The following is a 24,083-nucleotide window of genomic DNA, read 5'->3' as shown; positions in this document are numbered from 1 at the left end:
CAGTTGTTAGAAATATGATAGTATTGCAAAAAGCAGCAGTTTTAGAGCTGGATGGAAAAAAATCATAGTTTGCTGTAGCAGTTTAATTAAATAGATATTGGTTGCTTGAGTCCCTTCATATAGGTTACCTTTCTGTTCTTTTCATGTGAAAGCTTGATTTGTGTCTCTGACCAATTATCATACTATTGTAATTGATGTTAGTCATCTTGAAATTGCTAGATTTTTTTCTTACTCGTTGTCTCTTCTAAAATGGAATGGGAAGAAGACACTGTAAGCCACACAAAGACCAAACTTCTGCCTAAAAACGTCCCCACTACTCAGACAAATGACATGACCCCATTTGGCCTGGTGGTGGCGCTATAGAGCCATTTTTTTATGTTTTGGCCAGTATTTCCAGAACCACGAGGGTTACAATGAAAATTCTTTTTGTACCTTGTTCCTAAGCCCTCAAAAAGTGCACGGCCACTTGTGGCTCACCATGAGAACATCTCCCTTCTGTTGTGAAGGTGCTGGGTTTGTCTGGGTTTCCTGTCTGAGCTGAGCCACTGCAAAAGTAAGATACCAACTGCGACTAAACTTGAAATATGTATAAAGAATTAAGGTTTAAAAACACTGCCCGATTAATTCTCTGTAGTAGTTTCCAATGAAAATTTTAAACTAGTAGCTAAAATGATGCTTCCTTATTGACCCCTAGCAATAAATTGTCTCAAAAAGAGCTTTGTTGTCACGATCCACTTGTGGCTCACCATGGAAATGTTGCCCTTCTGATGTGAAGGCACTGAATTTGAATCCTGTCTGGGCTGTATGTAAATGACACATGGGTTGTATCCTGCCGTTTTTGGAAGATGCTAAAATGCAATAATTATCAACAAATGATTCTGATTGGTTTGAAAGACTGTGTAACAGAAGTGGTGGCTGTTACCTTGCGTATTATGCTGTGTGGTAAATTAACACTGCCACATAGTCCGCTGAAAGCAAGCAGACATGGACCTTTTACTAGTGCAGATCACCAGATGGAGGTTTTCCTGAGGCAGACTAGGAAGGAAGACGCTGCAGTGCTTGCCCAAAACTTGCCCCTGTCTTCAAGAAAAAAAACAGAACTGGTTTATTTGTGAAGCCAGTTTTGTGGTTGGATTTCCCATGTCTCCTCTTTGTGCTTGGGGGGTTTATTTGAAGAGGTGGTGTCTTAATTATGTTTGACATCATCTTTGTGAAGGTGGTAGAAATTGCTATGGTGTTGCTCTGTGCTTTTGAGTTTCTTAACTGTATCAGTTTGTGCCATTAATCAAATATACAGCTCTCATTCTTCAATCAGGTTACTGTGGCCTAAATTTATGAGAGTGGAGCTCTTTTTATTTTTGCTGGATAGGCAAAGTAGTACATACACCAAACTAACGCATGCTTCCAAACAGTACACATTCCTCACAAGGCCTTGCACATGAAAAGGTTTGAATTCACTCTAGGTAAGGGCCTGTCTAACATTTCAGGGAGGTCTCTTTCCCTTAACTAAACAATGAAAGGAAGTAGGCCTACCTGAGTTATAGACAGAAAGAAAGTTCAGTGTCATGAGATGGTTAAATGTGGAGGATTCTCATAGGGTTTGTCCTTCTTTGCAAAGCCCATATCACAGAGACCCTTAACAAGGGCCCAGTGTTAGTGAAATCATTAGTAGATTAGTAAATCAGAGTAAAGGGTGTAGTCTTGTAATGGAGTCTTCTTATGGCTGAATGGAAGATTGTTGGTAGATCTGAGAGACAGATGTTCTGAGCAAGTTGTCTCTTTGATAATTTGAATGGTTTAGATCAAACATAATTAGAACATGCTTTCAAAACATCCTCCACATTTTTTTTCTGAAAAAAGTAAGCATTTTAGCCTGAAAGCATTTCAGTCTTATTTAGACTTGTAGCGATGTACTGTAAACCAAAACCGGACATATTCGATTAAAAGAGTTGTGATGTGTTGTTATGGAAACAAAAATGCAGATGTATGAGAAAATCATGGATCATTTGACAATACTTGTAGCATGTACACACCAACCCAGGTGTAAGTGCTGAAAGACCCAGAAGAGTGCAACACCAGACAGAAATGGACATTCAAAGCCATCGAATGTGTCTCTCCTCTCTCTCACTGGCCACATTCCGTCCACTGTGCCGGAATGCAGGGCCGGCCAACGTGGTGTTGACATTGTGTCAGGCTGAATTAAAAAGGCCTGTCTCAGGCCAGCCAGGTGCAGCCCTGCTGAGAGCCACAGATTCTTCAGGCTTGTCCAGGCCTTCCTTCTGTCCATGCTAACAAGCAAAGAATATCCCACCCATGAGCATCATCAACCGAACCAACCCTGAAGATACACAGTCTCAATTAAAGTAGGGGTGGAGGGGGTTATCACAATACTGCATGATATGCAGGAAAATATTCAGTTTTTCTAATAAGATGGAACAGACAAAAGAACCACAAATGCCGCATTTTAAAAAATACTGTCAAAAATGTTAAACAGAGTACAATGTTTTTTATCCAGTTTCACATATTCAGTTTCACATACTGCACAGACCTAAATCCTGTCAGGACTAATTTACTCTTTGTAACAAAACATGCAGTTGGTCAGTGTCTTTTAAGTACTAAGGACATCCACGACAATAAAACAGTTTATCACCATGATTAAATGTCATATTGCCCACCTCTAAAATAACATTTCAGTTTTAGCTGTTGTAAGTGAAGCTGTTCTGAACATTCTATTGTCTTCCGTACATAGTAAATTATTCAAAATTTATTCTAAATCCATTTTCCACACACAGAGCATATTACCTGAATTTTTCACCTTGTTGGTTAGTGTCCCTGGTCATATTAAGCATGATTTATCATGTTATACCCTTTAAAAGAAGAATAGTTTTGTTTAATCTTCGAAGTGTAGTAACATTTGTCTGCTTTAAAACATCATCTGATTTATGATTGTCTCTGCGCACCACCAGCCTATAATATTTTGTATATCTGTTGTTTGGTGATAGCTCACACTGTCTTCAACAGTGAGCCAGCTAGTTTGTTTAATGAAAAACAATAGTGTAAATGATACAATAATAAAATAATACATATGTTGGAACAAGAGAATGTTATATGGTAGGATGTAAAACAGACAGGCACTTCCCTATCTCAATTTGAATAAACCCAGTTGCCATCAACTGTTTTCTTCTCAGCCAGCCAATGGCTGTATGATGGCATGATGGCTTCAAAAGTGTTTCATTTTCATTAAAACTCAGATTTTTGGTCAGGTGACATGGCTGATTTCCTTAGCATAAATTAGGCTTTACATTCCTCAGCCTCCCTTATGGCATCAGTGACCTCTCCTTCAGTCTACCCTCCTAATGTGGATCAGACTGATGTAGGATGCATGGTCATTTCCATCTGCGTGCTTATTGAATGCATTTTGCCCTGCTCTGCAGGGCCCCTGCAGCTTCATTTCCCATTCCCTGCACAGACTGGTCCTCTCCCAGCATGCGCTGTGCTTGCTGGAGCGGGACTGACTGGTGTCTTTCTGTGTCAATGAGCAGCGTCTGGATGAATGGAAGCTTCGCTCTGCAGGGGAAAAAAGCATGTAGAGAAGCCAAAGATTAGAGTCTAAGATGCCTGTCATTTACCAGAGCAGCACAGTTCGTCTACTCGTCTGCTTAGAATAGCCACCTTTTTTTTTTTTTCGTTTTCTTTCTTTTTTTTAAGAAATGAATGCATGTGGTGTTGAAATGCTAATTCACAAGCATACATTGAAAACAAATGCTTGACTTGTCTGAATAGTAGTCTGTTGTCTCAGAAATAAAGTAGGAGCTCCAAAGACAGGTAACTATTTAAACTTAAAATACAATTTAAAATTTAAATAAAATTTAGATTCACAATATGTGGTAAAAACATTCAGCTGGTAAGATTTGTCAAACCTACACATAATACAAATACAAGACACTCTTTGGACAAACAGTGGCCACAAAAAGTATTCAGACATTTGTACCATACTTAAAAGCTATCTTAAATTGTGACATATTTTAAACAGACCTTTTCAAGACTAATTTTCTTTTTGGCAAAGTATTCCTTCAGGAGGTGTCTGGTGTGTCTCAGGTTATCATTTGAGCAGTTTCATTGCAGTCTTGTGCAGGTTTGCATTGAAAATGCCTTTGTACACTTCTGGGTTCGTGATCACATCAACTGTGGTAAGAAAAAAAATACGGCCTCAGACTTTTACTTTTCCAACTTGTGCTTTACAGTACCCTTAGTGCAGTCTGGTTGGAATTCTTCATCTTTCTCTTTATCCACATAAAGTTTCTACCATCATTTTGATGTTGTGCTAAAAGTTATTTTTCCTGAGACAGATATAATTTTGTTTAATATTTGTTTAAAATCAAAACTTAAAGAATTTCATAAAAGTTTACCAATGTTAAAGTGTCCAGATACATTTTGGAGCCACTGTACCTCACAGTGTATTTCACTTGCCATGAATCTATATTAAACTACATAATAGAGAATTAGTGAGCAAAGGTCAGCAGAGAGGTCAGTCAGGTCAGCTGCAATATGCTGACGTTGGGCCAACCTGCCTGTCGTCTGGTTTTGTTAATGAAAAACCCTGCTGACCTGAGACCATCCAGTAATTGCTAAGGTCAGGGTATGAGGATAGGAGAGCTTGCCCTATGCCTCTGTATAAAAGAGCAACTTGTACCTTGAGCCATCCAGACCTGGCCTCTCTCTGCAGTCGACCTGGGCATCTGGCCTTCCTCTCCCAGGTGCCTTCAAACAAAGAACAGACTGAGACTGCGAGCATGGAGGCGGGGTGGGTTCTGCTTCTCATTAGTGCTGCCTTTGCCTTTTGCCTTTTGCTTTAGGCGGGTTTAACCTCCCTAATCAAGATCGTAAGTTATGTGGTGATACTGTGGTGAAAGAGGTAAAGGTGCTGGCATTGTAACAAATTTTTCTCACCGGCTTATCAAAACCTCGCAGCTCTAACCATTTGAAAACGTCAGTAGCCCTTTATGTTTAGTGAATATTTCATACAAAGCAGACCAATAGGAATGGTCCAAAATGACTAAAATCTTGTTCAAGTTTTTTTCTTCTCCTCCAACGATACATGTAACGATACTTTGTCAATTTTTTGCTCTGCCTTAATTAAAATTCTCTTTTTCTCTTTTTAGTGCTCTGTGTGCTGTCTGCATCCTTCCATTTCACAAAAGAGCCTAAATCACAGGATGCGTTGCATGGACGCAGTGCAATGTTGCGATGTGAGGTGAGCGATCCTGAGGGTGTGGCCTACAGATGGCTGCTTAATGGGCACACTGTCTCCAATTCAGAGCGTCGCTTCCAAGAGGGAGGCAACCTGAAATTCAACGCCATCGATAGAACTCTGGACGCTGGCAACTTCCAGTGTGTGGCCACAAAAAACATCACAGGAGAAGAGGAACGCACAAGCGAGGCTTATTTCAACATCAAATGTGAGCTGAATACTTATTTTTCCCAAAAGTAAACCCCCACTCTCAACCTTTTATGGCATTAGTCTGCTGCCACATTAACCTTTTCAACTCCTTGAGACCATTGGTGGTTCCAAAACACACTTCGTAATACATACATCATCTAAACCTCTTATCCTTCTGGGTTGCGGTGGGGTGCTGGAGCCTATCCCAGCCGTCATTGGGCGAAAGGCAGGATGCACCCTGGACAGGTCACCAGTCCATCGCAGCACTTTGTAATATTCTTCATTACTTTCATATTTCATAAGCTACATTCAAAAGGTGGGTGTCATATGAGAGCTGTAACTGTCTTCTTTCCAGTCAAATGATGGGTAATGTAATTTTAAACCCTGAACTCACCCTGAGCTGAACTCGCAATTTTTTTTTGTCCACTGAAAGTTGACCCATTTTTCCTTCTGGGCTATAAACTATAAACAGAATACAATAAAATACTGTGTAAAAATAGTTTTTATAAAATAATACAAAGAGTGTCTAAGATTTTTGGCTGTCAGCAGTAAATTGTAAGCATATAGCAATATGTGTATGATCATAAAACTCATTTTCTGTTCATTTGAGGGGAGCTTATACAAATAAAAAAAATAAATAAATAAAATAAAATTTACATTTATTTCATGCAGTTACTGAATAATTTGCCTTACGATTTGGTCATGTAAATTCAGATGGACAAACCAAAATATACCCGGGTGAGAGGTTATGCAATACCTCAAGTTGGAGAAGATGAGATACTCTCTTCAAGGGTCTGTACAGAGATTTTATAGGATTTGGCAGCCCTTCTTGACATATGTGGATAAAATGGAAGATGAAAATGTAGCTCCATAAAATGTATTTATTTTAAGCTACAATATTTCAGTTTTTGACAAAAGCTGTAGAGAATCTATACAGTTTCTTTTATTGATGTAGGTCTGGAGGGTGGGTGGGTTGGGTGGGTTTGGGGGTATGGGACTGTTGGTCTATTGTATTTTGTGAAATCTTTAATAAAAAGACCTTGATCAAAATATACCCAGGTGAATAAGAGGTTAAACTCCACTCTTGCTTATAAAGCCACAGATGCTGACTTTTGGTCCTACCCCTTTGCTGCTTTGCCACTACAGAAAACTAAACAACGCCTGCATGAGAGAAAGTTATTTTGGGCCAGTGCGAGGGGCCAGACAAAGCTCCCTTTTATGTCACTTGCCAAGATTAATTGCTTTAAATGCAACGTCCGGCAGCTTGTGTCAGATAACACGTAAGGTCAGTTGAAAAGAGGGGCCTGTTTTTATTGTGAGTGCAAGGCATGACTATATGGTGTCACTTGGGGCATTTGAGTATGATAATGAGGGACTGCAGTTTCAACAGTATCAGCCATATGCAGATAAACTAACCATGGGGATTTTATCTCTCTCTCTCTCTCTCTCTCTTGCTCACTCTCTCTATCTCAATCTCTCTCTATAGGGTTAGAAAGTGGTGAGGTGACTCTTCAGAGCCCAGCCTCAGAAGCTGAGATTGAAAGCTCCTCGTCTGTGACGTTGCGCTGTAATATTGATGGACACCCACGGTGAGACATTTAATTTTTACATACTTTTTAATTTTAATTTTCTACACCTTATTGCTTGAGATCTTGGACTTGAGAAGAACTTGTATTGCATGCAATATGGAAAAAATAAAAGTTTTGATCTGTTGTTGATCTCTTGATGAAACTTGCAGGCCAACCATTCGCTGGTACAGAGACGGAGTGTTGCTGGCAGAGAAGAACCGCAAGATCAACAACAAGGAGCGAACGCTCATGTTCCCTAGCGCCAGCCCTGACGACAATGGATTCTACTATTGCTGCGCCAAAAACGCTGCTGGCCAAATGTGCAGCAGCACCAACTTCACCCTTACCATCATAGGTATATATGTGTGTGCTAATATTTAGCATGAGTGTTAATAGTGTGATAGATCTGCTTTTTTTCACAAGTAAGGCACAACTTTTATTATATTTTAATGTTCACTGTTTCTTACCATAGATAAGAGTTACCCTCAGCCTGTGGTGAAGCCAGAGGACCTGGTAGTGCTGAGGAATGAGGAGGCTCATTTTCACTGCCAGTTTACAGCTGAGCCACAGCCGACTGTAGAGTGGTACCACGAGAACGAACTGATCTCCAACAAGAGCCGGTATGTATGTGTGTGTGTGTGGGGGGTGGGGAGAGAGAAAGGTGGAATCTTTTCTGATCTGCCTTTTTTGGCCTGCTAATACCTGCTGTTTTCACAGTGTTTTCCTGCTGAACAATGGCTCACTCTTCATCAGCCAGGTCAAACAACGCAACACTGGCCGCTACAGGTGTGTGGCTCAGGGGCCCCACGGCCCTCCAGTTTCACTGGAGGCTTTTCTAAGACTAGCTGGTAAGATTTATTATTTAATTAATTAATTAATTGTGTGTGTGTGCGTGTGTGTGTGTATGTATGTATGTATATGTGTGTGTGTGTGTATGTATGTATATGTGTGTGTGTGTGTGTGTGTGTGTGTGTGTGTGTGTATGTATGTATATATATATATATATATGTGTGTGTGTGTATATATATATATTGTGTGTGTGTGTGTGTAGAGCTGGGCGATATGGCCAAAAACGTTATCACGCTAAACAATGCTACCGTAGTAGTTTATGGGGTGAACCGCAGTATATCTGACGCTCGCTGTGTAAAAGCATTATCTGCAGTGTGAATCTCTCACACCAGTCCAACAGAGTCCTCCTTTTAGGTATGTTTAAACTGAAAGCGGTGATTTTGTGTCTTGTTTGATCTACCGTATCATCAATTCACCGTGTTTTGCTGGAGCGCTGCTTCAAGTTAGCCAGCAGCTAAAAACAGCTAGTCTGGAAAGATAGCGCTCTCCCGCTCTCCAATGCCTCACAGCTTCCTCAGTTTACTTTCGAACAGGAACGCACTTCTTTCTTTCACTTTAGTTGTTCGAGAATGCACTAATACTAAAATATGACGGTTTGGCGCTGTTTTTTTACTCGTGGCCCCCTCCCTCTCTAATCAAGTCGAAAAATTCGGAAGTGCGCCCTCTCCTGGCGACAGCAGAGTCGTGTCGCTTTCCTTGCAGTAGAAAGCGCCACCAGGGCTTTCGCTAAAACGTGGAAGTGTGAGAATGGTGTATTATATCGAACATTTATCGAACCTGTCTTATCGCTCTATCGAGGAAAAGTTATATCGCGATACTTAGCGTTATCGCCCAGCCCTAAGTGTGTGTGGGTGTGTGTGTGTGGGTGTGTGTGTGTGTGTGTGTGTGTGTGTGTGTGTGTGTGTGTGTATGCACACAAACACATGCTCACACCATTGATCTAGAAAGAAAAAGAGTGTTGGGTATGCAGATCCTACGGTTTCTTTGAACTGTAGATGTATTTTTTTATCTACACTAGTTTATACACTCCCCGGCCACTTTATTAGAAACACCCATTTTAATACTGGGCAGGATCCACCTTTGCTATCCAAACGGTTGTCTGAATTCTTCATTGCATGGATTCAGCAAGGTGCTGAAAATATTCCTCAGAGATGCTGTTCAGTGTCGACATGATTGCATTACTGGCTGCACATTTATCAGCTGCACATTCATGCTGCAAATCTCTGATTTCCAAGGGTTCTCTGTTGGATAAAAATCTGGTGATGCAGTACACACAGTACACTCATTGTTCATGCCAGGTTGGAAGTAGCCGTTAGTGGATGGGTAAATTGTAGCCATAACAGTATGGCCGTGGTCAGCAGCATTACTCATTGTAGGCTGTGGCATTCAGTTGATGCTCAGCTGGTATTAGTGGGGCCAAACAAGTGCCAAGAAAACATTTCCCACACCATTACTGCACCACCACCACCAGCTTGAACTGCTGACACAAGGCAAATTGACACACCAAATTCTAACCCTACTCTCTGCATGTTACAACAGAAATCAAGATTCATCAGACTTGGTGGCCTTTTTCAAACATTTAACTGTCCAGTTTCGATGAGCCTTTGCCCACTGTAGCCTTAGATTCCTTTTCTTGGCTGACGGGGTGAAACCCGATACGGTCTTATTTTACTTTAAGTTTAGTTTGAGAGGATCAAACCGAAAAAAAAAATATTGTCCTGCTGAGGAACGTCAGCTTGCTTCAGTGTGACTCGCTGCAGTAAAACAACCAATCTAAAGTGAATGGATTTTACCCCAGAGCAGCTAGCTTTAGGTGTAGGGACAAGGTCCTTCTTATCCCTGTATACAGCCAGTAAACAGGATCAGAAAATGGTAATAAATAATATGATAATGCTTTATTCACTTTCTCTGTTAAAACATTGAGTTATAACGGTTCCTTTAAAATGTGACTATACAGTAAATTCCCCACTGTCTAGTGTGATTTACTGAGTAAAATTTGCAGTATTTTCTGTACAGCATAAGTGTCCTAGTTGTTAGTTAAATACATGAAATACCCCTGTAATGAAGGAAAATGGAAACCCTTGTTTTTTAAGATTAAGATTAATTCATTAAGATTAAGTGACCCTTATTAGTCCCACAATGGCGAGTTTTCATCTCCGCATTCTGCAGTGAAACACCACATACCCACTGGTGAACACACACACTAGGGGGCAGTGAGCACACTTGCCCGGAGCGGTGGGCAGCCCTATCCACGGCACCCGGGGAGCAGTTGAGGGTTAGGTGTCTTGCTCAAGGGCACCTCAGTCACATACTGTCAGCTCAGGGGATCGAACGGCAACCTTCCGGTCACAAGGCTGATTCCCTAACCTCCAGCCCACGACTGCCCCCACAATGGTGAATTAGTCCTCTCTAACTCACTCTCAGTTCTTTTCCCAAGCGGCGATTATTGTGTAAACTCTAGAGTGAGTGACAATACCAATAGATCAGCAGTTTCTGAAATACACGACTGAGCAGGTGTTGCAGATAAAGTGGCTGGTGAGTACAGACCTCCACTTTCATGAGGTCACGCACGTTATTTTAAGCTAACCTGAAATTTTTTGGCTTTTTTTTAGCTGCTCCCTAGTTATCAGTGTTTGTTCAGCTTTGTCGTTGTTTTTTCTTTTCCACTTTCTTTTTCCTGCTCTTCTCATCTTTCTTGTTACTTTTTTCATTCTCTTTCCTTAACCTTGTTACCTTGAATGCTATACCTCTTTTGCGCTCTCTGTCTCTCTCGCTCACATTTACACTTTTCCTTTCACAATCAGAAATTGATGACATGCTGATGCATCAGTCTCGAGTTTTCACGGCGGACTCTCTGGAGCGGGTGTCATGCAGACCGCCCCGTGGGCACCCAGAGCCAGAGGTGTGGTGGGAGCGGGAAGGTCAGCGGGTTCCTGCTGAGGGCCGGGTGTACCAGGATGGGCTGGACCTGGTCTTCAGCCCCACCCGCGGAGAGGACTCGGGCACCTATGTCTGCTTTGCTCAGAACAAGGCTGGCCAGAGGAAGCAGGAACTGACTGTCACTGTTGCCAGTGAGTTGAGATGTATCTGTGTTCTGCTAATCATACAGATAACACATGCGTAACTGTTCGGTTGTGTAGAGTTGTTTTGTTTTGCCACTTGTAACAATTTGGTGTTCAAGCTGTGTTCTTGCTAATATTGCTGGCCTTCATTCCTAGCTGCACCTGAATGGATTGAAATGCCAAAGGACAGCCAACTCGAAGAGGGGCATGCTGGATATTTACACTGTCACACCCGTGCCACACCTGACCCTGAGGTCACATGGTATCGTGCCAGTCAGCCAATCAGTGGTGAGGTGAGTGAGAGGATGATGTCACAAAGAGTAGCACTGTCCTTACTCTGCCCTGAGAATAAGGCTGGCTTTACACAGTGCAACTTTCATGCAACAAGTTTCTTGACAGTTACACTAAGAAATTCAAAAACAATCACAAGTTAAACATTCAGTTACTCAACTATATAGTTAAATTAGCAGCTCCTATTTTTTGGTACACCATATTGTTCTTGCTATAATGTCACCTGCAAGGTGTGATTGCTTATTTACGGCATATTTTTATCATCTTTTTATATGTCCACTTTAACTGCCCACAATCTTCTGTTTCATTTTCTTGTCTCTTGATCCAGTGGAATCAAAGGTTTGGAAGTATAGTGTTTGATATGATCAGTTGACGCATTGTCCACATTTTGATTGGCTGTTTCATGGTGCTTGTTTCATGAAATTGAGACACTTGGAACTGTTGTGGCTAAATTTCAAATGAGTTGCAAAGATGCTTTATGTTATGCAGCTCAAGCGCAGTTTAGTTTCATGTAAGTTTCAAGCAGGAAAGTTTCGCTATGTAAAGCCAGCCTTGGCTCTTATTCCTACTGAGCTGTGGAGAATTTAAAGTACGGAATACTGCTCTGATCCATTTCAAATAAATTACATTTTTATTCTTTTTTTTATATATATATGAAGGTCATATTTAATACAGTCAATGTGAATGTTGAGGGCACATCCATATTTTCGGTTGTCCGCTGTTTTCTGTTTATTTTACCCACAGCATTCTCCTTTGGCTTTGCCAGTGACTAACAGCATAATGCTAAATACTTTGTGCCACTAAATCAAGACAAGACAAAAATGTCTGTCCCCTGATGATGGACCCTGGTTTCACATGTCCCCGCACGATTTGGAAATTTACAATTTTCTGCATATATATTGCTTCATTATATTATAGATATTGCATCATGTGTGAATGATTATTTTTATCTTTATTTTTAAGTAGTAAATGCCATCACCTTTCATGCCACTAGTGATACTGCTGGGAGAAACATTTGAGGAAATACCTCCATATAGTAGATCATTAATGGCTACATTTACATTATACATTACAAGGATGAAAAGGGACAAATCTGAGTCAGATCTGATCATTTCAGAGCTTGTGTCTTTTAGATTTTAGAACCATTAACCAATTGTGCTTACACACTGAGGAATTAGACCTCTGCATTTAACCCATCCATGCAGTGAAGCACCCATATACATGCACACTAGTGAACGCACACACACACACACTAGGGGCAGTGAGCACACTTGGCCGGAGTGGTGGGCAGCCCTATCTATGGCACCCAGGGAGCAGTTGGGGGTTAGGTGCCTTGCTCAAAGGCACTTCAGTCATGTCCTGTCGGCTCTGGGGATCGAAAAAAATCTGGGAAGAGAGGACTGCAGGCAAAGAAATAGAGGACCTATAAATGGTAGAATATGTGGAATAATGTGGCTCCTTTAGTTACAGAAGCACAGACTGACTCCTATACTGTCTGTCTGTTTAATAGGATGTGCGTTTTAAGCAGTTTCCCAATGGAACCCTGCGCATCAACAATGTGGAAGTGTATGATGGGCACAAGTACCACTGTGAGAGTAAAAATGAAGCAGGAAGTATAAATGCCCATGCAAAAGTCATCATCTTGGGTAAGAATTTTGTGTGTATGTATACATGCATGTATAATAAGAATAGATTTTTGTTGCAGTCAGTGTGTATGAAAATGTGACTTCTAAGAACCTGGTAAACCCCCAAAACCTTCACCGTCAGATAAACAGTACTTAAAGTTTTCATCTTTAAGAAATGGGTAAAACGTTCCTTTTCCGAAAAAATCTGAAAAAATTTGCAAGCGTTGCTGTCCGTATTTCTACTGTGAGAAGACACCTCAACACTATATGTCTGAAAGGATGTGTAGCTGTAAAGATGCCATTACTGAGAAAAGAAAATAGAAAAAAGAAAATATTTGAAAAATTTGCACTAGATCACCAAAGCTGGACATCTGAGTTGTAGAGTAAAGTTTTATGGACTGATGAGTTTAAATTTGTAACTGAGATTACTTGGATCCTGACAAGCAGAAAATGCAACCAATTTCTAAGATTGAACTTTGGAGATTTTATGTCTTTGAAAAAACTGAAAGCAAATCTCAGAATGGAAGCTGTAATTAAGATGGACACACTATGGTGAAAAAAAATGATATGCCTAGTTCTTATAATCATGTAATTTTCTGTTAAATATATATTTTCAGTTTTTTCCTGATGTTGGAAAAGTGAAATTAAAAAAACTGTTTTGACTGTAAATTAAATAAATGAAAGGGTGGACTTCTGCACAGGATTGTACATTTATCTCCATCTCCTCTTTGTGTCTTTGTGCGTGTATGCTGTCACACATTCTTAAACAATCTTATCTTTGCTACGCACCCCAGAACGACTAAAGTTCACTCCAACGCCACAGTCCTTGCAGTGTTTGGAGCTGGATAAGGAAGGCAGTTTGCAGTGTTCTGCCAAGGGTCGTCCACCCCCCACCATCCTTTGGTCCAAAGCTGGTGAGTATTGGGAGAAAAATGCACCTTTATTTAAAACAAAGGGATCTAAAATTTGGAGGAATTCTCAGGAACTTCAGGAATACTTTAATACTCCAGAGTCTAATGTCAGATATTAATGTAGTGACGTGATACAGAATGCTTTATAATATGTCAGTCTTCCTACATAAAGCGGCCACAGCTGGCATTGGAGACTATTAATGTGTATCTCTGCTGCCCCCTGCAGATGGCAGGGAAATTCCAGCTCGAGTGGAACAGAATGGAGGCATGCTGCGTTTCTCAAAAGTGACTCGGGCAGATGCGGGAAACTACACCTGCCTGGCCTCCAACAGCCTGCAAGGAGAGATCCGAGCTGTGGTTCAGCTCACTGTTGCAGGTAGATCCCAGTCAATGCTGAGAATTTGATATGCTATTATTTTTAACACAATATATGCTTAATGAATGTATCCTTTTTGTATTCCTCTTTTTGCATCTCTTTTGTCTCTTCCTCCCACAACCCCCCCTCAGTGTATGTGGTGTTTAAGTTGAAGCCAGAGAACACTACAGTGTATCAGGGTCACACTGCCATACTCCACTGTCAGGCCACAGGAGATCCTTCTCCCATCATCCAGTGGAAGAAGAAGGACAAGTTCTTGGAGGCTGGCAAAAGCAGGTAAAACACAGTATCTGGCATGTGAAGCAAGCGTTGATGGAAGTGAGATCTGCTTCATAAAAATACCTTACATAGAATTGAATAGAGGTCAATCACTAATGTCTTAAAATTAATTTTAATTCATTCTGTCTAATTCAGTGATTCTCTTGGCTGTGTATGTCCAAGGTTTCAGATGATGCCCAATGGTTCTTTGATCATTCACGATGTCATTATGGAGGACACTGGCAGCTACACGTGCATTGCTGGGAACAGCTGCAACATTGCACACACATCTGCAGAGCTTTATGTCGTGGGTGAGCTGTCACTGAACAGAACACAAGGCAACCATCGTGTCTCTCGTGCCATCTTCAGCAATGAAAAGTTTTCTTTTTTTTTTTTTTAAACAAAGTTATAATATCCATATTGCTCTTTATATTATGCATTCTTGTTTGTCTGTTTTTAAGCAATCATACATGAATATTTCAAAGATCTAATAGAAAATAATTCGTTTTTCATTTGTAGCTAGATTAAGCACATTGTATGTTTGAATTCCTGTTTGATTCATTTAAATTAGGAATGTGACTGATGTCAATTTTTATTTCTGCTATGGAAAAGAAAGATGCATCAGAGAGGTTTAGAAGCTGTCTAGGTTAATTGTGGCCTTAATTTATGATGGTCAGGCCCTCAGTCCATACTATGTGTCACTTGACTTCTGTTACTAGGTTATTTGGTCAGGAATTAAAAGACCCTTTCAGCTGGATGAATCTATAGAGCTGTGTGAGAGAGAGAGACAGATTGAGAGCATCAAGGGTGAGGCCAGAGGGATGATTTTTACTTTGCATGTGAATAACTCTGCATATGGTTTATTTTGTTGGCTACAGAAAAGCCAGTGCAGCACTCCATGTCAGATGATGAGAAGGCTCCCTATAAGATGATCCAGACCATTGGCCTGTCAGTGGGGGCAGCTGTTGCTTACATCATCGTTGTACTTGGCCTTATGTTCTACTGCAAGCAGAGGCGCAAAGCCAAAAGATTACAGAAGAGCAGAGATGAGCCTGAAATGGAATGTCTCAATGGTGTGTGTTAAAAGCTGTTAAGTTTGTCTTGAAAAAATCAGCCAAACATGAAAATATTGCTTAAAAAACAGAAAGTCAACTCAAAGATAATTTAGGCAAATGATTGTTGGATGGTGTGCCACGCTAATGCAGTTGTTGATTAATCTTTAGGAGGAGCAGTGCAGCAGAATGGCCAGACTACAGCAGAGATTCAAGAGGAGGTGGCACTGACTAACATAACAGCCACTGGAAACAACAAACGCCACAGCACTCATGACAAACTGTATTTTCCCCGTGCTAACCTCCATCCTATCACAACCCTGGGTACTGTCGTACTGCATTCTTGTCCATCAGGAAATACTTAAATACTTAATAATGGCTATTTGGTTAATACTGAACTGTCTGTTAACTGTCTAGACCACCACATCCACCACATCTTGAATTATTGTTGAAGAAAAAGCTGTCAGACAAATGAGTTTGATAAAACCAACTGTGTGTGTGTACTTCCTAAGGTAAGGGTGAGTTTGGGGAGGTGTTCCTAGCCAAGGTAAAGACTGGTGAAGATGAGAAGGAGACAGTGGTTCTAGTGAAGGGTCTGCAGACACGAGATGAGCAGCTGCAGATGGATTTCCGTCGCGAGAGTGAAATGTTTGCTAAACTTGGCCACCCTAACATTACACGTTTACTGGGCATGTGCAGAGAGACTGAGCCATACTACATGATTCTGGAATATGCCGATATGGTAACTCATGCTTTCCCCACCGTAGAGTTATTCTAAGCAGAAAGTATGTAAAGAAGGTATTACATTATGCTTTAGTTGGTCATACTTTTCATTTGGATCGTGTTTAAATTAACTCTACTTTGGTTACTTTGGATGCACTTCTTTTTATTCCCACATAATATTTCACAGTGGGCAAGTTGTCTTTTTTAAGAGTACATTAAGGTGTGACCATAGCTTGTTATGTTGCCTCTTTTCCAGGGCGATCTGAAGCAGTACCTGAAAATCTCCAAAAGTAAAGATGAGAAAGGCAAGAACAGGCCACTTGGCACCAAGCAAAAGGTAATGTTGTTCTACAAACACCTAGAAATCAGTGCTTACAATTCACACTCATTTGTTTGTTTAAGCATTGTACAAATATTCAGTTATGTTCATACTCGCACGCGCTCACAATGTCTCCTGTCCTGTGTCTCTTCCCAGGTGTCTTTGTGTCTGCAGGTTGCTTGGGGAATGGAACACCTCTCAAATCAGCGCTTTGTCCACAAGGACCTGGCTGCACGCAACTGCCTCATTAGTGCAAAGCGGCAGGTCAAAGTATCTTCTCTGGGCCTCAGCAAAGATGTCTACAGCAGGTTAGTTAAAAGCATTAATAGATATTTTTTACCTGAAATCATTTACATAAAGGTTTTCTTACACAGAGGGTGGATGTCATTTTGTGAATGTGAATCACTGACATTGTACTACATATTTTTCTCTGTGTTTGTGTGTGTGTTTGTGTGTGTGTTTGTAGTGAGTATTACAATTACCGTCAAGCCTGGATCCCCCTACGTTGGCTTCCATCCGAGTCCGTGTTTGAGGATGACTTTTCCACTAAGACAGATGTGTGGTCATTTGGAGTGCTCATGTGGGAGGTCTTCAGCTTTGGAGAGCTTCCACATGCTGAACTAGCTGATGACAAGGTGCTGGAAGGTAAGAAAATATATATATATATATATATATATATATATATATATATATGTATGTATGTATGTATATTTTTTAATTCACTAATACTGTTATTGCACATTCTCCAACAAACAAAAACAGGCTAATGTTTGCAGTTGGCTTTATACCAGAATGTAGACTGAGGAGCAGTATGAACCAGTGTGAAAAGGGCAGAACATTTCAGACCAACTAACAATCATACAAGTGTGGCCCACCACCCCAACGTTTAAGTTTGTTGTGTTCATTCAAAAACATTATCTCTGGACTTACAGATAACTTTATGGTCTGTAAAGAGTAAAATAAGCAGCTTTATGTCTTAAGAACAACTTTACTATTAAAGGTATATGGACCAAAATGCATATATACACAGAGCTGGAGGGTTTCATGTTATCCATTATCAACAATGCTCAGAAGGATATCTTCTTTATTCTTTACCCAGCAGCTGTAACCACAGTCACATTAAATTACTAAGATGTCTGGTATACTCAGGAGTTTTAATTTCGCTATGTTAATATTCAGATGTTTTAACAAGTGCTGGTTCCCAGGTGCCCATCCCAGTCAGCTCAGGTTGTCCACAGCTGTGCTCTGAGCTGCTTGGTGAAGATGAGCAGGCTGTTTGAAGCAGTTCTCAGCTGCTTGGTAACTTGAAGAACCCCTTTTCTTTGTTCTAATGCTAACAGTCTTTGGCTCTCTATATGGTCTAGGGCTTCAGGAGGGAAAGTTGAAGCTGTCCCCACCACAGGGATGTCCCTCCAGAGTGTACAAGCTTATGCTGCGCTGCTGGGCTGCCAGTCCCAAGGACAGAGCCTCTTTCAGCGACATTGTCACAGCCCTCAGTGAGCTTCCCTCTGAGAGCAAGGTGTGAGAAGAAGAAGGATGGTGGTGGGACTGAGGGACATCGAACAGAATTGGTCTGCCAAGACTATGAAAGCCATAGTCATAGATTAGATCCCTCTCTCAAGGAAAGAGAACCAAACTGCTTCTGAGCAAAAGCTGGATTTTGTGTTTTTTAATATCTTTTCTACCTATCAACCCAGCAAATGGGTGGACTTTGTGATGAAGTTATTCTGTACCTTTGGACAAACATATGGCATAATAAGATGGTTCTGAACTACAGTTGTAGAAATAATTATCATGTCAGCTCTGCTAAATTGTGCCTTCAGGTTAGACTGAGCAGGAAGAGTTATATGTTCACACAGAGTGCAGAGTACATTTGTTATACATTGTTAAAACCATGCACTGATCATTTTTTACATTGTTGTATTATAGAAGGGTTGTTCCAGGAACCTCTTAATTTATTTTAAAGGTCCTGTTTGTCTACACTGTACAGAAAGGTACTGTTTATATTCATTTTATTTTAGATGTTTTTAGAATTCAGAGTACTCTGAAGCTGATTTAAAGTTTGCTGAGGCAAAGGTTAAGATGACTTGAGGTCATTGATATGAACGTTTCAATTCAAGTGCCTGTAAAATGAAGGATATGCTGTATTAGTGTACGTTTTATGCCGAATCTTTTTAAAGGCTTTGTATTTTTTTGCTGATGTTTTTATACTATTTTTTTTTTCATTTATTGTTACAGCTATATGCTTGGTTTGTGTTAAAAAGAGGTTTGACTCAAAAAAGGAACCAATAACAAATATTCTGCTATAATGCAATAAAGCTTCACTTTTTACAAAATGTGCTTTGTCTTTTGTGTATATTTCATTATTTGTTGGATTTCCTTCATGCAGCTGTCTATGATGCAGTACCAGCCGGACTACACGGCTATGTTACATGAGTAAACTTGCTGTTTGCCTTAATGGACCGGATGAAATCGTTCCGGATTCATTTTAAACGCAGGGGTTGATGAAGTCGCTAGAGGGTGATGTCCCCAATGCGTTTGTGTGAAAGGGCCCTTCTGGACAGAACGCTTAGATTATTAACGTTATTAATTAACGTATGCTTCTCTTCTCACATTAAACAGTATTTCTATGTTAGAAATAGATGCATATAATCGGTAACGGTGTTAAACAAAATTTTATCTGCGTGAAAAAGATTCTGTTTATATAGACAACGTATCATAACCATTTATTTTAAATATTACAGTATATTTCTGCTAAGATTTATATTATTTAATATTGCTTAAGTCCATATTTACTATTTGTCTTATTAGCTACGGAAGACTGAATGCATCTTCCTCCCCCTCTGTTCGTGCTCTGCTGTGTCTATCAGAGTGGATCAGGGCTGGAGTCTGAAGCCTGAAGTCCGTCCGCTTCACTCTGCTCTGCTCCTGTTCATCCACCCAGCAGCGCTGTACGTATTCTTGTTCAGAAGTTACCTGGAAGCGCATCTTCTTTTCAGACGGAAGGGTCACTGCCTCCGGCTCATGTCGGCTCAGACGGGGATATGCTGTTGTCTGCTTGGGACTGGTAGTGCGGTTTCATCAGTTAGGCTAGGAATGCCTGTGTAAAGGGCTGGAAATTTATATCATCCTCTCGTAGCGCTCGTCCTTTTGCTGCCTAGCCCAGCGCTTTGCTAAGCGGCCTAAACGTACAAAATGTCGACCAGAACGCCATTGCCAACTGTTAATGAGCGCGACACGGAGAATGTGAGTACATGTAACGTTAGCACTCTTATGTTTTGTTCTATTTACGTGTTGTTTGCACATCCATCCGGGTTGAATTTGCTTCATGGAGAGTGATGTTTCACATCAGCTAACTAGCTAGTGCCCATCTCGGTAGCCAGCTAGCGACCTAGCTAATGTCCTAATAATGTGGAGGCTCTTTTTCTCCTCTTATCTTGCTAATACAGCTTGTGTTGACTCGCAACAGTCTTTATCCAACAAGCTCTCAATCACAAGTACCCTCGCTATTAGTAAACAGTCTTATGCTCTGTTCCTTTAGACAGGCTAAGTTAACGTTCATTTTTGCCCAAATCTAAAGATTCTAGAAAGAAAAAAGCGTTTAAGCTAGCTAGCTGACTAACCTAGTAACCTAAAGATAGAGGGGCTCAGGTGCATAGCGATGCTCCTCGTCCTGCCAGTGCCTTGCGCTAGCCATCCAACGTTAGCCGGCTGGCTGTAGCTAACTAGATAGGAACAATACGAGTTTGACAGTATTGCAGCAAAATAAAGAGGAATCGCAGGGTTTTCCCCTTCATGATTAGGTCATCTCGTGTTCACTGTGACTAAGTACTATATTGCATTGTGTTTTTTTTTGGTGTATAAATAGCCAATTATTAATGGCTCAGTAATCAGTTCACTGTCTTTCGTTCTTTATCTTTACGGCCAATACGGGCAGTGCGATGCAACATTCTCTGGAGGTTCTTAGAAGCATTCCCACGATGCCCTCCAATTATGGTGTTATACGTTCCTAAAATCAGGACTTGTGCATAAGTGATCATGTGGGGACTCTAATGGGATAATTCAATTATGGTATGTAGTTAACAACACAAATGCTTAGTAAGCATGTTTTTGCATGCGTTATTAGAAAATTAAATGCGCCCGTTGTTGTTCATGTATAGCCACTAACGCTAATTGTTTTAAAAAAGTTGAAATCCTGTTTAGAATAGTGACTCTCAATTCCCAATGCACAGTGTTTTTTAGTTAAATACCTAAACATCGCCATCAGTTACAGCTGTCAAGGATGACAACTAATTAAAAATGAATTTAGGGCTGCGCATACACTATTCAGTTTATCGCATGTTACCTCTAGGCTGATAGATATGAGAAATATGTAACAGTTTGTTTAGGAACTGCAGTTACCATGTCTGGACTTTGTTTAAGGTGTCTTTCCACGGTTCTTAACTGTGCAGTCAAATCAGAACTTCCTTCCTGTCCATAAAATCTTGCAGGACTGTACTATTTCATCAGACATCGCAGTGTCTTTTCACTGAAGGTGCACCACACTGCTGTTTCCTCCCACAGATAGGATTGGAAGGAATTATGTGCCCTGTGGATTTAGCAGTTGTAAAAGTTGTCTGAATCTAAGTTTAGTTTACTAGACTCATACTGTTATTATCATTCCGGTTTGATGCCATGATATGAGTCTGGTTTTACTTATCTACTAAGAGCACGTTTTAATTACTAAGAGTAAGAGTTTACTGATATGAAATCAGTAAACTTGGGATGCCTTGTAATGATGAATACTAATACTGCTTCCAGACCATGTTTGATCTTTGTTTGATTATGTGCTGATTTAACATAGGGATCAAGGCTGTTTTAGGAAACCTTGCTGTAAATTTGTGAATCTGCACAGGTCTCTGAACTCCCAGGGGCAAAGAGGTGTTCATTGCAGTTTGACTTAGAAAGGTTGGTGCCTCTACTACATTTCAGTCAAATGCTCAGGTGATGTGATTTTTCATAAATCATAATTTCTACCCTTCAGGTATTTTCTCTAGTGATTAATGACAATTAATTCCAGTCAAAAAACAAATGGTCACAGGAAACACAGGCTCAGAAAATGCCTAATAATCAATAGTTTAGGTTGTACATTACAGTTAATTTAATAAATGTACTAATTTGCTCCATGCTCATGATGTTGCACTCTTTGCTGCTGTAAAAATTTATCATGGGTCTCAAGATTTAGAGGACAGTTTGCTATAAGTTTGACCTTCTCTTTTAGCCTGCTATGCTGCTTCTGTGTCCAGTGGAACAGCGTGAGACATGTGCTAACAGCAGTTAGAGAACCCAAGCTGGCAGGAAAGGTCTAACAACTGGTGTGATTTACACCAAAACGCTGAATGGACCTGCACCAGTAACACCATAAAACAAGATCATTAGATTGTCTGCTTGAGACTTCTGCTTTCAGGCTCTTCTCAGCTTTCTAAAGAAATGTCCTGTAGGATCAAAATTGTTGGACCAACATGACACAGACCACACAGATTCCTGTTACCATTGCTACAATTAAGCAAATTCATGTAGATGGATCATTTTCTTATTACCTTTTCTGAATTTCTTTTTTGTCTGCAAAAAGCATGGCCAGAGAGTGAACTGTATGACAAAGATATACTTAATTTTGTTGTTAATTGTTTCTAGTCAACTCCTGTTTTTCAGGAAAAAAATTACACCAGGTCAGAGGTTCTCAGTCCTGACCCTGGAGTGCTACTGCCCTGCACCTTTTAGAGTTTCCTCCTTCCTCTCCTGATGCAACTAATTATGTAGCCCTTCCTAAGGTGAGCTGAGTCTGTTAGAACAGGAAAACAAAACATGCAGGGCAGTGGTACTCAAGGAGCAGGCTTGACAACCACTGCACTAGGTGTCAAAATGTATATATTTTTTGTGTGCTTGAGTGTCAGCTCTTCAGAGGTAAAACTCTGCCCTGCAGAACTTGCTGTTTCCCTGCTCAAACACCTAGATTGGTCTTGTCAGGTAATTAACAAGCCCTCCTCACTAAATAGGGAATGGGCAGGGAAAGCTCTTAAATGTGTGGGGCAGAGGGTACACAGATTTCTAACCAACTCTCTTAAAGCAGGGCTGTCAGAGTATTTCTGTGTTCTTTTGGGTACTGGCATTACAAAAGGTAAAACACACTGGCATGTTTGTCTATGTGTGATAGCAGGCCTTTATTAATCATTAGTTTTAGCTTTCTTTTAATTGCCATATAAATAATTGTGATGAACAGTTAGCTTTTTTTGTTCTTTGTATGCAACTATTAAAGTACAAGGTTAGCTGATTAGCTTTGTTCCTACCAGTGAATATTTGGTAGCTTCCAACTGATGTCAGTTATAGTCAAACTCAAATGAACAAACATTCTCACCACTGCCCTCTACAGGTGTAATTGCAACAGTCACAACTTTGACTAGAACCCATGGGCTGTGTCTGAGTACCAATACAATACCTACCTATACAATATTCTTAAGCAGGAAGACACCCAGACAAGTCTGAACCTAATGTTTATAAAAAATGCTGTCTGTGGAGGTTCCTCTGTTCGGCTGTTTTTTTGAAGGCAGTGTAGATGTATCCTTGCTGCCTTACATATCTCAAAATCCTCTATGTCCGCACTGATGCGGTTAGAAAAAAATAGCAGAAAACACCAGCACTGACACAGTGGACAATGCTGTCTTCTAAGTTAGGGTTTCTCAAGCTGTGAGCCATGAAGCTCCCTCTGGTGGGCCTCGGGCCTGTACTCAGAGGGAGGCAGTAATTTGCAGCTGGCCGGTAAATTCACTGTAAGTCATAAAAGCATAAGTGGGAAAAAGATTAACTTAATAATTAAAAATTTATAAATTAGCCGTTGTCACATTATAACCAACATAAATATTAATAGAGAAGTACAAATAAAAACGTTGCAGTGGAGGCCTGATTAAATGTCATCAGTCTGAGACAACGCAGCCGCGGGCATGTGATGTAGACAGCAAGCCAGAGATGGAGAAGTCTCTCAGGGTGCTTTGTTTGGTGTGGACTTATCACACCTTTTGCTTTAGTTCACTCTGTTTTGACGTGTGAACACCCCACCCATATTCGGGTCTGCAACAAGCAACTGAAACGGTCCCACAGAAACCGCGGATCTCGGTCCACTACAAACCGAACCCTGTTCAGTTCACTGCTGGTGGAAATGCGCTCTCTGATCAAAAGAGGGAAGTGGAGCTTGCTCTCCTTCTCTTCTAGAGGCACATCGGCGCCGTACAATCAGTCTTACGACTGTTTCAACGGCTGACTCTTACAGACTCAGTGCAAGCTGCTGTTAAAAACAATAGACATAAAATAATAGCGTAGAGATGCATTTGATTTTAACTCAGGGATCGTAGCGGAGCGTCTTTAGGCCGAGCATCAGCGACCTGAGTGGTTAAACTCAAACTGATAAAACAGTGACAAAGAAGCAGATATCAAGTAAGATTTATCATTATTGTTGATTGTGCTAACGCTAATCAAAAAGCTTGGTGGAGTGTGCTTTCAAATAAATCACCAAAACCTTCAAAACTAAAGAGACATCTGGAGACCAAACGATTGTGTTTTCAGTGAAAATGCGATG

The 24,083-nt window shown here is 40.6% G+C and overlaps 2 protein-coding genes across 4 annotated transcripts in view; both read left to right on the top strand.

The window, feature by feature from the left end:
• ptk7a (protein tyrosine kinase 7a) overlaps positions 1 to 18,810 on the top strand; it is a 31,375-nt gene extending 12,565 nt beyond the window's left edge. Inside the window, exons 2-20 of the mRNA XM_036586162.1 lie at positions 5,163 to 5,459; positions 6,927 to 7,029; positions 7,179 to 7,363; positions 7,481 to 7,628; positions 7,726 to 7,856; positions 10,662 to 10,928; positions 11,076 to 11,212; positions 12,721 to 12,856; positions 13,630 to 13,749; positions 13,973 to 14,122; positions 14,254 to 14,398; positions 14,564 to 14,691; positions 15,259 to 15,453; positions 15,604 to 15,756; positions 15,945 to 16,174; positions 16,412 to 16,492; positions 16,631 to 16,782; positions 16,941 to 17,119; positions 17,839 to 18,810. Coding sequence (XP_036442055.1) covers positions 5,163 to 5,459; positions 6,927 to 7,029; positions 7,179 to 7,363; positions 7,481 to 7,628; positions 7,726 to 7,856; positions 10,662 to 10,928; positions 11,076 to 11,212; positions 12,721 to 12,856; positions 13,630 to 13,749; positions 13,973 to 14,122; positions 14,254 to 14,398; positions 14,564 to 14,691; positions 15,259 to 15,453; positions 15,604 to 15,756; positions 15,945 to 16,174; positions 16,412 to 16,492; positions 16,631 to 16,782; positions 16,941 to 17,119; positions 17,839 to 17,999 — 3,098 coding nt within the window. The 3' untranslated portion in view covers positions 18,000 to 18,810. The remainder of the gene's footprint in view (positions 1 to 5,162; positions 5,460 to 6,926; positions 7,030 to 7,178; positions 7,364 to 7,480; positions 7,629 to 7,725; positions 7,857 to 10,661; positions 10,929 to 11,075; positions 11,213 to 12,720; positions 12,857 to 13,629; positions 13,750 to 13,972; positions 14,123 to 14,253; positions 14,399 to 14,563; positions 14,692 to 15,258; positions 15,454 to 15,603; positions 15,757 to 15,944; positions 16,175 to 16,411; positions 16,493 to 16,630; positions 16,783 to 16,940; positions 17,120 to 17,838) is intronic.
• A 548-nt stretch (positions 18,811 to 19,358) lies between these two features.
• The window catches only part of mark1 (MAP/microtubule affinity-regulating kinase 1), a 39,018-nt gene continuing 34,293 nt past the window's right edge, over positions 19,359 to 24,083 (top strand). For all 3 annotated transcript variants that reach the window (XM_036585932.1, XM_036585931.1, XM_036585930.1), the window contains exon 1: positions 19,359 to 19,720. In XM_036585932.1, coding sequence (XP_036441825.1) covers positions 19,670 to 19,720 — 51 coding nt within the window. In that variant the 5' untranslated portion in view covers positions 19,359 to 19,669. The remainder of the gene's footprint in view (positions 19,721 to 24,083) is intronic.

The sequence above is a fragment of the Colossoma macropomum genome, unplaced genomic scaffold (genome assembly GCF_904425465.1).
Source record: "Colossoma macropomum unplaced genomic scaffold, Colossoma_macropomum, whole genome shotgun sequence".
NCBI classification, from domain to species: domain Eukaryota; kingdom Metazoa; phylum Chordata; class Actinopteri; order Characiformes; family Serrasalmidae; genus Colossoma; species Colossoma macropomum.
This window is presented reverse-complemented; position numbering and strand designations above follow the sequence as displayed.